This window comes from Hermetia illucens, chromosome 5, assembly GCF_905115235.1.
Source record: "Hermetia illucens chromosome 5, iHerIll2.2.curated.20191125, whole genome shotgun sequence".
NCBI classification, from domain to species: Eukaryota; Metazoa; Arthropoda; class Insecta; order Diptera; family Stratiomyidae; genus Hermetia; species Hermetia illucens.
This window is the reverse complement of record NC_051853.1, coordinates 89,502,632-89,517,931: the sequence shown is the minus strand read 5'-3', so window position 1 is coordinate 89,517,931 and position 15,300 is coordinate 89,502,632. Positions and strand designations below refer to the sequence as shown.

General features: G+C 43.7%; 1 protein-coding gene across 4 annotated transcripts; it reads right to left on the bottom strand.

Annotated features, from left to right (window-relative positions):
• On the bottom strand, window positions 1-15,194 carry LOC119657747 (cap-specific mRNA (nucleoside-2'-O-)-methyltransferase 1). 4 transcript variants are annotated; one of them, XM_038064795.1, is made up of 4 exons: window positions 15,114-15,194; window positions 1,958-2,873; window positions 1,079-1,884; window positions 1-964 (listed from the first exon to the last, which is right to left on the bottom strand). In XM_038064795.1, the coding sequence occupies exons 2-4, from the start codon at window positions 2,848-2,850 to the stop codon at window positions 78-80; spliced, it is 2,586 nt and encodes an 861-aa protein (XP_037920723.1). In that variant the 5' UTR covers window positions 2,851-2,873; window positions 15,114-15,194; the 3' UTR covers window positions 1-77. The 4 variants fall into 4 exon arrangements, with proteins under 4 accessions (XP_037920723.1, XP_037920725.1, XP_037920726.1 ...); XM_038064797.1 differs by having other exon boundaries at window positions 15,106-15,174; XM_038064798.1 differs by lacking the exon at window positions 15,114-15,194 and adding an exon at window positions 14,795-15,075.
• Between the last annotated feature and the right edge of the window lie 106 nt (window positions 15,195-15,300).

The following is a 15,300-nucleotide window of genomic DNA, read 5'->3' as shown; positions in this document are numbered from 1 at the left end:
TATACTTTTTGATATACATATATATATAACTCTCTAAAAACAAATTAACCTACAATGTCCGCAAATGTATTTTGTCCTTAGGCTATTAAAGTTTCTCTTAAAAATTGATAAAAGTCTGATCGATATAAGATGCCTGGAGACTTAACTGATTCGTCCAAGTGCTTATCTACCTGATGAACGTTAACCCATCTCCATAGCAAACGAAGTTCGAAAGTTGCCCGAAATGATGTAAACACCTCGCCTGGATTAGGCACCTCTTGTATGTAAAAGGATTTTTTCGTCCGTGGATCAGAAAAATAGTGGCATTGCGTTGACTTGGACAAGTGGCACGTAAGCGGTGGATAGATTGCGTTGAAAAACATCAGTCCGCCAGGAACATAGAATCTTTCAGTCCTCTCATCCTCCGTTCGGATTCGCAGCCCTAGACGTGTGCTGCCGTCCTTAAGCTTATACGGTTTCATTTGTTCGAAAAATGATTCCAATTCGATTAGAGGGAATAGTTTTTTTGCTCGGATTGGTGCAATGGGCGCAGCATTCGGTTTGGTGGGTTTATTTAGGGCACGAGCGAATTTCTCACACATTTTCATACGCTCCGTGAGCGAATATTTACGTATATCTTTGCCGCCGAGGTAAATTGCATCGATAATATGCAGAGCGAGGACTTTACATTGAGATCGGCTCTCTCCTGTCATTTCTGTGACGACCTCACCGTAAAAGAGACTCTTTGGAGTAATTTCGACAGAAATGTCCCGCAACAGGCGCCAGGTCCCCGATGCTGTGTAAACATGAACATCATGTCCACCTCTGCAGAGGAATATCGCTCTAATATTACGTTCAGTCTCTTCGCGGCCGATAGGGACAAAGTGCCAATTGTAGATGCTTGAAAAGCGCTTTTTCAGGTCACCAACACTGCAGAGCTCTTTGGGTTGCATTTCCAGGAATTTCCTATTCTTTGACCAATTGCCTAGCGGAGAGAGAAGTGTTTACTTTACCAGTAATTTAAATTTGCCATATGTAAAATAATAGTAAAAAGACTAAGAAGCATTCCTCGACTAGTCTAGTCTTATCACCTCCTTACCTAACAGTTCACTAAACATGCTTTCAATTGAAACCTTCTCCGAATCACGTCTCGCCTTGTCCGGAATTCTCCACAGCTCCAGACACTTCTCCCTGATCTCGTTTTGCCGTTTCTCTTCGAGCTTAGTGTCGTTACAGAATGCAGCAACTTTTATCAAACCAACTATCTGATTCGCTCCGAATTTGTTGTTGCTGTTTGTAATGTAATTTATAAACTTTTCATCCTGCATAAGAATATCCTGACATACAAGTTCAGTGATATCCGCATTCTCATCCGTGTTCGCCCACATTTCTTCGTTTATATGGAACAAATGGCGACGGATTGTGTCCGTGTGATTCTTTTTCCATTTGCACACGAGATAACGTTCTGAGTTTGCTGGCCGACTTGTATTTGGTTTGCAAATGCTTATTTCTTCAAAACATTTGTACATGAGGTAAACGAGACCAACGCTGAATGGGGTGAAAAGATCAAAAAGTTTGACGAGAAAGTGTCCCTTCTCGCGCAATATCGACAGGGCGACAAGGCACTGACACAGGTACAACTGCTTCGATAGAATCTCCTGAATATTCTCCTGGCCCTCTACTGAAAATCCACCGTCAGCCATTACAAAGTGCACTCCTGTTTCCGTTTGCTTAAGCACAAAATCCATAAAAGATGTTATATTTTCAGGATCGAATATATTTCCGTCATCTTTCACCCCATAGTACGGATCAAATGTTTCGGGCGGTCCGGCAAGAAATTTGTCCAGCTTGAAATCATTATTGCCTTTGAGAGTAAATCCAAAACCTTTCGCTTCCCACTGCTTCCTGTAAAGAGCAAGCAAATGTAATAAAAGTGCTAGTAGTTATTGCAAGTTGTACGTGTGTGCTGCTAACAGACCTGAAAAGGACGTATTCAGAAAACCCGCCGGGTCCTGCGCAAATATCAGCGAAATAAAGTAAATCATTGTTCTTAATCAAACTTTGTCCGTTCTCGTCTACTGGATTAGTGAACATGAAATCGCAAAGGGAGTCTATATTGGCCATTTTTACGGCGGCACGATTCATGAAAATTGCACCCTTGATCAGCTCAAACGGATTGCTCCGATTTCGAGCGAAGCGCATTTTATTACCGTCCAATTTATCAAATACCGTTTTCGAGCTGAGCACATTTTCAAGGATTTCTGGATTGCAAAATTTCGTTTCGTCGTCAATAGTCAGTTTCTTATGGCCAACTCTCACCCAGCCTGCGAGATCTTCCATAGTTATGTCATATAAGTCGGTGTCTTCATTTTTCAGCCATTCTATCGTCTCAGGAATCGTCACTTCCTCCATTTCTGGTGACCACTTAAGAGCAGATGCATCTAATCCATCTAATTTAAGACCGAAACCTCTTCGGCCTTCCTGCGTCGATGGTTCAATAGGATCGAGAATTCCCTGACCGGATTTTCCCAAACCTTTTTGCGGATCATAACCCATGTTCAACATAGCACGCATCGCATTATTGGAGTAATTAAATTTTTTCTGTGGTGGTTCTGGAGTTTCCTCATCGTGTGTTGAAGACGAGGTCGACTGAGATGAATATCGTCGCTTTAACGAATTCGATTTGAGAACGCCATCGGGCTGGGATTGCGGTAAAAAATGAGAACTGTACGCTGATTGTTGTCCGGGCGGAATGAAAAAATCATCATCTTGAGAATCTTGTGACGATGATGGCGTTGAATTCCCGCTCTTAGCTTCAGACATGACGTCTGTTGTCTGATTGTAGTCCGCTTCGTCTGATGAAGATGCCATGATTCTTTTTCTTTTGAAGTTATCTGAAATTAAAGTTATTATTTTTATGTACAAAATCGTGAAAATGAATACCGAAATGACAAGTGGCTCCGAAAATCATGTAATATTTACAGGTCCTTCATCCAACTTCACTTTCTATAAAACTTTGACTCTTATAAACATGAGCCAGGTCAGTCTGGAAAGATCCACTCCCTTACCCTTGGGTAATTTGGTAATCTGATATGTATTGCGACAGTACCTAATGCCAGAGGAATTCATGCGCTAGATATTGCTTTGTGTCTTATCGGTGTTCATCAAAGAAGCGTCCTGTTCCCATTCATTTTTGTTTTTGTCATGAACACTGTCACGCTGAATGTTCAGCTACCATAGTTCTATGCACTACTCTATGCAGGTGATGTTTTCGTAGCGTCTCACAAAAAACTGTCAGCTGCCCTAATTGCTATAGGAGATTGTTACATTATTTCCTAGCGGTATCATAAAATACCGAAGAAATCGTTCCAGTAACCGAAGACGAAGTTCTGTACGTAGCGAAAAGTCTCCGAGATAATACTGCCCCGATCGATTAAATCCCTAATAAGGCGCAGAAACTGGAAATTGAAATGATTGCAAGTTTGAACAGGTGTACACAACCTGCCTAAAAGAAGGGTGTTTTCCCGGAGAGTGCAAATGCAAAAGCTTGTGCAGATTCTTAAGCCAGATGAATCATTAAGTGAGCCAACACATAGATTTTTCCTGAATACAAAAGGTACGGCTATCAAGCAGATAATCTCTATCTTCAATAATTGAGGGCGGTAGTTATTTATTAAATTGACAGTTTGAATTCCGAAATCAGCGGTTGATGCCATTGACGAAGGCAAATACTGTGCGCTGATGACTCTTGACTTTTCCCGAGATGAAACCATATCATTATCATCCACCGCGGCCAAACTATATTAATCATCGACAAAATAAAAGTCTGTCCTCGGTCCTCTACTATGAAGCATAATGTCTAATGTCGACTTACGGCTTGCAGGATCTAAGGAAGTGTTGAACAGTCGCAACTTGATTTTGGTGTTGAGATAACTACATTTTCAAATTAAGCGAATCTAGCGTTGTTAATGCATCGGCAAAAAATTCAGTTCGGTGCCATCGTCGGTTGGTTTTGTTGGTGTTTATCTTCAGTCCAACTCTACTTGTCTCTTTTTCCAAATCCAGAGCCTGGCTAAGGCCCATCGTCCGGTAAGAGGGCAAACCAATGTCATCAGCATAGTCAAGGTATTTGAGGAAAATGGGGTTATCCATTGAATTCCTTTACGTCCTCCAGACAAGGCAGCATGGAAAACGTCACTGATAACAAGGAGAAATAATACCTGCGGCAAGATGCAACCCTGACACTCTCTGGGAAAACTCTTGGATTCTTAGTATTTCCGTACGAGTGCAAATAGTAGATCTGCAGAGACTGTAACTCCACGGGTAGACCGTCCACCACAGCAGCTTGATTCTGTTTGAGTGCATTGATGGCCGAGACGATTCATGTTCTGTTTGGAGAAAGGGTCTGTATTTGCAGGTTACAATGACTAGCCATTTCATCCACTTCCCCATATGCGATACATAGACTTCAAAGATTGGCTTGCTTGTGTATCAGCAGGGCAATGAGAACATGGTTAACGGCATTCCTAGAGGTTATTCTGGGATTGATTCTTCTCCATCTGCACATACAGATGCAGACAAGGAAGGTGATCTTCAGAATGTCCGGGAGTACCAGTGAGGAGGGAACTGTCTAAATTGAAGGAAAATTGATATTTTTTCAAAGCGATATCCCGAATTCCCGATATCAAGAGATAACATCATAACGAGGTTTAACTTTGATAAGATTATTGAAACATGTTAAAGCAACAAGGCAAACTGAGAGAGCGTGGCATTGACATACGGCTTAAATCAGCAACTGATTACCTGGTACACTAATGAATCCCTTACTGCAGATGGCAAGCGCCGGGGTCATTTGTCAAAAGAAAGCGCACTTTGAACCAATAGCGGAAATGTACGCCATAGACAGTTGAGTTTTTTTCAACCTCCAAAGAAATTATAGGAGGTAGAATATTATTCCAACTGACAGCCAAGCGGCTGTTAAGGCACTTAGGTCCTACCAGGTGAATTCCAAACTGTTATGGGAATGCTTTTCCAGCTCGCTCTAGTCTAGATACTCTGGGCTCCACACCACATTGGGTTAGAATGCAATGAAGCAGCGACGCCACTATACGGAAAATAGCCATTCTGTGGAATCGGGTATGGATTCATAGCCACTACGTTGAAAAATGAGGAGGAACGGCTGGGGGGATTTTACTGGGCGAACTTACTAAGAATGGAACAGTCCAGGGTAGTCATGAGGAATATGAACCCAAGCGCTCGGAAGATTGTTTAAACCTCACCAAGAAGAGCCTCTGGATCATAGTCGGAATAGTCATTGGTCACTAGGGCTGGCTAGGGATATATATGCACACTGTCTGTAGATTCTGTGAGGAGAGTGATGAAACCTTTACACATGTTCTGGGCAGTGTCCGGGACTTGTGCAAAGTAGGTTCAGGGACCTGGGAGAATATTTAATACCAGATGCCAAGTTGAAGTACTTGGAGATAGGGAACAGAACAAAGATTCTGTCTGATACTATAGTTTATAGGTATACTATAACCAGTAAGGGAGCACAATAATTGTTTTAGGACGTAGTGCGACATTTACGTGACTTAACTGCAAAAGAGGTCTACAAGTAACGAAACCGACCCAATCCTACAGAAGAACCAGCGGTTCTTGGCGAGTAGAATGCTTAGGATTAAGTATTGAGTTGAAATAATTACCAAATAACAGAGTAATTTGTGCAGAACCATCCGTAGTAGAAAGTTGGCTCACAGCAATTTGTGTGTAAGATACTACACTTAGTTTTAGTTTAGTTTACTGGGGGAGCCGCAGCTCCGAGCACTCAGGCCATTGTTAGGCCCATTGTACTATCCTCGTAAATTGCTTATTCATTGGCTTCCCGCCTTCGATGTTCGCAGGCTTTAGCGAATCTGAGAACGTTCTTCAGAGGCAGAGAGTGTGAAGATTCTTCATTGAAGAAAACCTTGCCAAGGTGTCTTCGTCTGATATCTGAGGATGCCGGGCAGTGCAGGGCCGTCTCCTCCTCCTCCTCACATTGGCTGCACATAGCCGAAACCACTACCCCAATCTTTTCCATATGGTAGTTTAAGGAGCAGTGTCCCGTTAAAAGCCCTACTAGGGTTTTCATGTCCCACTTCTTAAGGGACAACAAAAATGCCGCTCTAGTGGCCCTAGGCTCATGCACAAGGATTTCCGCTTGCCGGCAACAGTCCAAATTTCTTCGCTCGGTTGCGTGAATCCTTGCAATTTCACCCTTCAGAGTAGACTTGACAGTAGATGGTCGGATTCCAAGAGCTGGTTCTGGCCCCACCATCGTGGATCGAGACCCTCGGCGAGCCAGTCTGTCAGCCTCGCCATTACCAACGATATTAGGGTGCCCTGGCACCCACATCAGGAATGTTTCGTTCAGTCGGCCAAGTTTCAGCAGCACCTGATGACAACTCCACACCAACTGGCTAGATATGTCGTTGCCATTTAGTGCTGATAATGCCGCCCGACTGTCGGAACAGATTCGAATGGTGTGACCCCTCCACTTTTGTCGCAGACATTCTTCTCCTGCCAATGAAATGGCATATATCTCCGCCTGGAATATGGTCGTCATTTTTCCGAGGGGTCGGGCCAGTTCTATAAACGGATTCTTCGAGAACACCCCTGCGCCCGATCCATCCTCCATAACTGACCCGTCGGTGAAAATAAATAAAAAATAATCTGAAAAGACTCATGGCCACTTGTCGACCATTCTTCTCTTTCGGTGATTACGACAGTGTATGTATTTTCGAAGACGAATCTGGAAATGATGATCGGTCGGCATCAGGGCTACCGGATGTTTTTCAAGGAATTTCCAGATAGACGCATGACGGTGTGATTGGCCGCCTTTCCACGCCCCAATGGTATCGAGCCTATATGCGTCGTTGGTTGCTTTCCGTTTCACCTTCAAGTGAATGGGGAATAAATTTAGGATAGCTTCAAGTGCCGCAGTCGGCGTAGTACTCATTGCTCCAGTAATACTTAGGTAACCAAGTCTCTGAATCTGCGTTAGCAGCTTCCTGTTGTTAGAAAGTTCAGTCTCGGCCACCAGACGATGCATGCATACATTAAAATGGGTTATTATGGATGTATACATCCAGTATATCCGTTTGGGTGAAAGTCCCCAGGTCTTACCTATCGCATTCCTACAGCACCAGCGCAATATGCAGGATTTCTGATATTGTTCCTGGATATGATGCTTCCACGTTAACTTGGAGTCGAAATGTACTCCTAAGTACTTGACTGTTTGTGCCAGCCGCTGCTAAGCTGTGGACATAACTCAATTCGCAGATATACTAAATACAAATCGATTTCTAACATTAGTCATGGTTTACCAGTGGTTACAATTTTTTTCTTGCGTTACGTATTACGCAGCAAAGTTTAACATACTGTGACCTGTGAGCGGAGTATTGACTCAAGCATAATATGTATAATTTTGTATGGACATAGCTGAGTGGTTAGAGCGCAAGGCTTTCGTACGGAAGGTCGTGGTTCAAGTCTCACTGGTGGCAGTGGAATTTGTATCGTGATTTGACGTCGGATACCAGTCGACTCAGCTGTGAATGAGTACCTGAGTCAAATCAGGGTAATAATCTCGGGCGAGCGCAATGCTGACAACATTGCCTCCTACAGTCTACTGTAGTGTACCGTTACGGCCTTGAATGAAGTGCTCTAACACACCTCAAGGCCCTGATCCAACAAGGATTGTTGCGCCAACGATTATTATTATTATTATATAGGTAAACTAAGGAATTTACAACATAAGGGAAATTTTTGCATAAGCAAGTAAGTAAACAAAAGAAAGTCTGTTTTGAAAGCGCTTGGTAATATTCCCTGATCACAGAGCCTGTTTGATTTTGATGAAAGGTAGAGTCAAGATTCGTGTTTGTATCCAAATTTCATAGCTAGCACCCATCGTTCAGTTTCGTATTGCGTGTTGTAAAACCGGGAGAACCGATATTGGTCCAATTGGCCCGAGCATAAGAATGTGTGAGAGTCAAAAGAAGAACCGCCCATGACCAAAAACTGGTGAACCGATTAAGATCCCAATTGAATCAGAATAGGGCAAACAAATACCATTTTCGTTAAGTAGACATTTTTCACTTTTGAAATAGGTCAAAATTTCCGCAAAATCTCAAAAACAAAGTAGTGATTTCGACGAATGCAGCCTATCATGTCATAAAAGGTATAAAATAACCTACATAACACGGACATAAAGTGGCATGATCCATGAAGAAGCTGGCAATTCGAAAATAATGCAAACTGATTCGTTTTTACAGAAAAGTCCAAAGGCGACCAGATATTGGAAGACGTCACGACATCCACGTTATCTAAAGAAAGGCCTTAAACCAGAAGAGGCCCTTAAGAAGACTCAGGGCAGACCTAAGATATGTTTACCGGAGCCAAGGTTGCGGGGAGCAGCGGAGATTAGCCCCCATGAGTAAAATGCTCCTAAAAAACTCAAACCTGAACCCAAGAGGGAGAAAATCTCAGGTAGGTCAGGGATGAAGGCAGGAATCACGAAACACGTCATTAACTATGCTAGCGCGTTCAACAACATTCATTAGAGACTGAAGATCTCGTACGCCTCCTAATTGCTCAGAATGAGGATCTCTATACGCAATTATAGAGTCTTCCGAAGCAAAGTGGAGTGCAAGGGTAGACTCCTCACGATCGAGCTAGATGACCAATCCCTGGAGGCGACGAAACGTCGAAGTTGCCATATCAACTATAGATTTGGCAAAATACCTGTGCACGTACACGAGGAAAGACATTTCGGAGCAGACATCGAGTGGAAAACCTACTGAGGTCCCCGAAGAATTATCGGAGGCCATAGAGGCTGAAAGGAGTGAATCAAGCAAGGAAGCCAAAATGTTATCCAGGATACTCCGACAGTGGAGAAGAGCTCCAAACACCAACGCAGCCAATGGTAGCCCAGGTAAACCTCCACCATGTAAATGCTGCATCTACAGTAATTGCAAGGGCAAATTCCAACGATAATATTGGATTAGTACTGGCTCAGAAAGCATGGTCGTAACGGGGGTAGAATCGCACTCTGCAAGGAGGAAACATGCAGATAATTTGGGACTCCTCTTGCGAAAACCCAGAGTTCTTGACTGGAGACCTTGTGGCTATCCATGTCTTACTGGAAGCCAGGGGGAGAACTCGAGAGGCAGTTGTGGCTACATCCAAATCGCACCTGAGCTAGTCGCTAGACTGGTGGAGTACTGTGAGAGGAGGGCACTACCGCTTCTTGGCTGCGATGCAAACGTTCATCACGAAGTCTGGGGAATCAGCGACACAAATCGAAAAGCTGAGTACCTCCTTGAGTTTATTCTTAGCAATAAGTTAGAAATATAATATATAACATAGAGGATGCTCCAACATTCGTGACCAGCACTAGAAACAAGTCAAAAACTGGAAGCGGGCGCTTCCGTGCAGAACTGTTTCATTTGCAAGTAGCTTGTATTGCATATGCATTTAGCATGTCAGAATATCGCTTTAGTGTGATATTGATATTCAATGTTTTTGGTTGCAGTAAATTTACATGAAACAAGGCTAAAAACCGGATGAGGGGGAATATTCTGATGAACGCGCTGGTGAGAAATTGGAGGATGTCGGATGAGCCCTCAATGTCGGATCACAGAATAATCAGATTTGACATTGAGGATAACTCACAAATAAAAAGAATACTAAGGAATCCCATCAGAACGCATTGGGACTCACTTGAATAAAAACATGGCTCGCCGGACGTTTGCTTTTATCATGGATCTTAGCGAAATGATTCAAGATTTAGAAAGAACGGCAAATAGACTGAATATAAACCCCCACAAAACCAAGGTTCTCTGTCCTGTCCAAAATCTGGAAATGCAGCTACCTCAACACCAACATCAAGTTGAGACTGTTCTGCTTGTGCTATGGGACCTCTACTGTCACACGAAAACTCCAAGCCTTCGTCAGCATCTGTCTGCGTCGTATTATTGGAGTACGCTGGCCTTATAGTATTACAAACGAACTTGCCTGGCACCCGCACACGATGTGATCAAAAGGAAAGACCACACATCAATTAGAGGCGACAATAACATTCCTGGCTACAATTTGCAGTGACGTCCGCTCTGCTTTTCGCTCGCCGCAGAATAGTGCAGGAGGTCGCGGGAAGCTTTTGCGCGTAGGTGTGGTTGACGCGCTATACCTCACCACGGGGTAAATATCAGGGGCGAACCGGAACTAGAAACCACCTCAACGTTGTCATTAACGTATATGAGGTTAGCTTTCCGACTAAGACAGTTAAGTTATCAAGGAATGTATACTGCTGTGAGAACAGGGCTGCGAAATCTCTTCAACAACAAACAAACCTGAGACCGAGGTACAAAAATGCACTGACTGTGTACAGCAACGCGATAATAATAGTAATAATCGTTAGCGCAACAATCCATATTGGATCAGGGCCTTGAAGTGTGTTAGAGCACTTCATTCAAGACTGTAACGGTACACTACAGAAGACTGTAGGAGGCAATGTTGTCAGCATTGCGCTCGCCCGAGATTATTACCCTGATTTGACTCAGGTACTCATTAACAGCTGGGTCGACTAGTATCCGACGTCAAATCACGATACAAATCCCACTGCCACCAGTGAGATTTGACCCGCCACCTTCCGTACGATAGCCTTGCGCTCAACCACTCAGCTATCCGGACATCGGACACCGATAAGGGACGCAAAACGGAACAGTTCATGGAATTCTGTGAAAGAATCGAACAAACCACAGAAGCGACCAGACTTCCCAAAGCTATAGCCAAAGAAAGGGCAATATTTTCTGTTTGTCTGAAGAAGGAAGATGGGACATTTACCGAGGATCAGGACAGAGTACACCTGCTTACCAGGTGCTTATCCCACGGTGACAACATTCTACCTGACACCCCAACAACGAACAAAAGGAGATAGAAGAACTGGAAACTAACAAAAGAGGTATGCTCGGAACCTACGGTAAGGTGGGCAGTGAAATCACCCCACATAAATGGCACTTTTTATAACACTGCTCCCGAGAGGCCAATAAATCATCTTAGAGTTTCTTTTAAGGATGACAAGGGGCCGCATAGGATATATATCAAGGGTATAAAGGCGGGTAAAAAGGACCATTTTCACCCTAAATCTTTCAGAACAAATTGTATAACATCGCTCGTAATAAAAATGATGGAGAAGGTCATAGACAACTATGTTAGAACTAACGTTTTAATGGGTAATCTCCTACATGCAATGCCCGTTTACCGGGCAGGATGATCAATCGAAACCGCTCTGTATCTGCTGGCAAATGTATTACGGAATTCGTAGAAACAAAAGAAAGAGCATTCGATAACACAGAGACACAAGATACTGTGATCGGGAAGGGAGTAGGAAATCCCCTGGTTTTCTGGATGGGCAGAATGTTAGAGGCTAGCCAAATAGAAGTACCAACAGGTACAACTTCTATTGTCATAAATTCTATTTAAGGTTGTCTACAGAGCGGAATACTTATGACCGTTTATGTGGAGTATGGTAGCGGATGAACTTCGGGACGAGCTAACAAATAGTGGATGGAGAGTTACGCTGACGATATTTTTCTAATCTGTAAGGGCAAATATGAGGATACCCTGTGTGATAGAATCCAAACTGAGTTAAGAGTTACTAGTGCCTGGTGCAGGAAGGAGGGAATGCGTATCAATCCAGCCAAAATCACCATAGTAACATTCACTAAGAAGTGTAAGCTTAATCACCTGAAAGCCATAAGGTTACATGACATGGAGGTGAAACGAGAAACAGAGGTCAAATATTTGGGAATTACGCTAGAACAAAAATTACTCTGGAAGATGCATGTCGGAAACACTTGTCGGAAAGCCACGAGGGTTCTGATGACTTGTAGGTGCATGGCAGAAAAAAATGAGGTTGCAGCCCGAAGGTACTACTTTGGATATACACTGCAATAGTAAGACCAATGATTACCTATGACTGAACTGAACTCAACACACAAGCCAGGGAGTTACGGAAACTCCAAAGACTGGCTTGCGTGTGTATCAGTGGGGCAATGAGAACATGCCCAATGGCATCCCTGGAGGTCCTTCTGAGATTAACCCCTCTCCATCTGCACATATATATGCAGAAAAGGAGGGAAATATTCAGGATGGCCGGGGATACCAGTGAGGCGGGGAGCTGCCTAAACCGAAGCCAGGTTGATATTCTTTCTAGGCGGTATCACGGATTACTGATACCAAAGGATAACATGACAACGAGGTTTCACTTCGATAAGAACTTTGAAGCACGTTGGTGTAACGAGGCCAACTGGAAGAGCGTGGCTGGAACATACGGCTTAAATCAGCAACTGATTACTTGGTACGGATATATACGCCATAAAGAGATGCGCCTTCCGTAACTTCCAAAGGAACTACAGGGGCAGAACATTGCTATTCTGGCAGTCAAACGGCGATCAAGGAACTTAGATCCAACCACGTGAATTTTAAAGTGGTATGGGAATGCCTTGGGAGACTGAATACGGTCAGCTCGTATAATAAGGTCTATATACTCTGGATTTCAGGCCATGTTGGGTTGGAAGGCAATGAGGCAGCGCACGAACTGGCCAGGAAGGGAGCAGGGCGTTAAGAATTATGTTCAGCATCACATTAACACTACTGGCTCCCTGATCTTCTCTACAGTGCGTCTATTATTACCGCGAAAGTTGGCAGTTGCGCGAAGAGGTTGAAAAACTTCTTAAGCAGGGCATTTGCCGATTTTCGAACAGTTGTTGATCTACGCCACTTCACATGGTTCCTAAACCCAATGGTGAATGGAGACTTTGTGGAAACTACATATGTTTAAATGCTCAGACGATTCCAGACCGATACCCCATTCCACTCATCCGCGATTTTGCGCACTCTACTGCAAACTGCCATATTTTATATTTTCTCGATCATGGACTTAGTCAAGGCATACTATCAAATCCCTGAAGTCCCGGAACACATTCCAAAAACGGCACATCTTTCGAACCCTTCGAGTTCACTAGGATGACTTTTGGATTGGGCGACTCGGTGCAAACCTTCCAGAGTGTGCTGCAAAACCTCCACTTCTGTTTCGTATATTTGGATGATGTTCTCGTTGCGTCTTCATCCCAGTCCAAGCATTTAGAGCACTTCGAATGCGAGCACGCGAATTTTTCCGCGTCTCCTTGAGGCCGGTTTAGTACTTAACGTTGACCAATGCAAATTTTCGCAATCGCTGGTGAGATTCACCATATATACGTACATGATGAGATCATTAAGGCGCTAATATTCGCTATCCATATTCCAATACAAACAAGTCGGAATACCGGAGGCTGAAGCTTGGGGTATAAAGCTATGTTCATCTTATCTGAGAAACTTTCTACGCACATTTTTCCATTCGTGTATGTCTAAAAACCCAAAATATTCCTTAAAACTACAAGAAAGACATACATATTACAGACGTAGATATTGTCCTCACGCTAAACAAATAAACTTTGCCTATTACCGAATATTGTATTCTATATGCATGCATATAAACTGATCGTACACCTATTTTCGATGTACTTCGTGCATAAAAGTATACATACGTACAGATGTGCAAGGAATTGACTTCGAAACGTGTGTTCACCGGGAGACACTTTCGACCAAGTCTTATACTGGTGGACTGTGTGACGGAAGGCACTGCAGAGTGGATTAAAATCATACTTCCTAAATTGCCAGGGAGAAGGGGCAGAACTGTCAACATGTGCTGGGGATGATATACCAGGAGCACACATGGTGACAGTCTTTCTCCAAAAAGCAGCGACAATAGAAACGAAAGATCTTGGGGGCCTCCTAATCGCTCAGAATGAGGATCTCTATACGCGACTATGGAGTCTTCAGAAGCAAGATGAGAGGAAAGGGTAAACTCCTCACGATCGGCGTAGATGACCGATCCCTGCAAGCAATCAAACGTTGTAGTTGCCATCGATTTGGCAGCATATCCGTGCATGCGCACAGGGAAAAGCAGAGGAAAGACACCTCGAAGGAGACACCGGGTGAAAAGCATACCGAGGTCCCTGAAGAAGTCTCGAAAGCCATAGAGGCGGAAAGGACTGGACCAACCAGGGAAGTAGACTTGCTGCCCAGTGAAGAGCAGAAGCTGGACGACCTAGGACTCAAGGTGGGCAGCGATGCGCAGGAAATCGCCATGTCGGAAGAGGAGGGCGACACTCCGTCAGTGGAGAAGAGCTCCAAGCAATAACGGAGTCAATGGCCCGCACTAAGATAGCCCAGATAAACCTCCACCATGCGAAAGCTGCATCTGCAGTAATTGCAAGGGCAAGTTCCAAGGAAAACATTGCAATAGCGCTGGCTCAGGAGCCCTGTGTGTACCGGGGGCAGATTCGCGGTTTCCAAGGAGGAAGCATGCAGGTAATTTGGGACTCCTCTTGTGCATCCAGTCTTTCCCAATAAAAAAGTGGCGAATCCGGTCTAAAGGAGAAAAAGAAGTTGAAGGGGTGGTTGCGGTAATATCTAAAAATTCTAATATATATATTGTGGGCGAAAATTGATGTTAACACTCGCGCTGCGCGGTCTGTAGCATGGTTTTCGACATCGGTATGTCATGACGACAATTGCACATCGCACGATACCTCGTCTTCCTGATGTCACTGAATGTTGCCAGTTAAATCGTTTGGTTTATAGCAGACGCATCTGCAACCTAGTTAGCAACCGCGCCACAGACCTTTAGATCTCTTCACTCATAAGCGTTCAGAAAATTTTAATCACCACTTACCTAGCTCAATCGCGATAATATGTTTCTAAGCCCAACGAAATGCACTGTGCGGAAATCAACGAATCACTTCCTATTTATTTCCACCAATGAAGGGCATGGATACAACTCTAACAATTCCTGGACCGAGTCCAGTTGAATAATGTGGAAATCCCCGGATTGTATGAAATGTTTGTTTACATTCGCGGTCCTTCTCAACATAAATGGAATGCGTGAGATCTCAATAGACCTTGCGTAAACTTCACTATTTTACCTCTACTTGATTATCCAAACAATAGTAACATTTATGACTACAGAAAAGATGAAATGCTGACCTATTTACCTCAAGATTTGTATTATTTATCCACCGGGGAGACCCTAACCACATCAGGACTCGTTTGACGTTGACAGTCTTTGCTAAACCCACAACGGTGGTGAATTCAATCGACAGCTGGAACCAAACTGTAGTAAAAATACAGCGGCTCGTCGCACTTCCAGTTGGGACATTTCCAATAATTTCTGATTCCATT

Bases quoted from the DNA above. Each gene is read 5' to 3' on its own strand.
- LOC119657747 (XM_038064794.1), bottom strand. From the start codon at position 2,950: ATGATTTTCGGAGCCACTTGTCATTTCG. The intron at 1,885-1,957 runs GTCTGTTAGCAG...TGCTCTTTACAG, and splicing joins TCTGAATACGTCCTTTTCAG to GAAGCAGTGGGAAGCGAAAG. The intron at 965-1,078 runs GTAAGGAGGTGA...TCTCTCCGCTAG, and splicing joins CATGTTTAGTGAACTGTTAG to GCAATTGGTCAAAGAATAGG.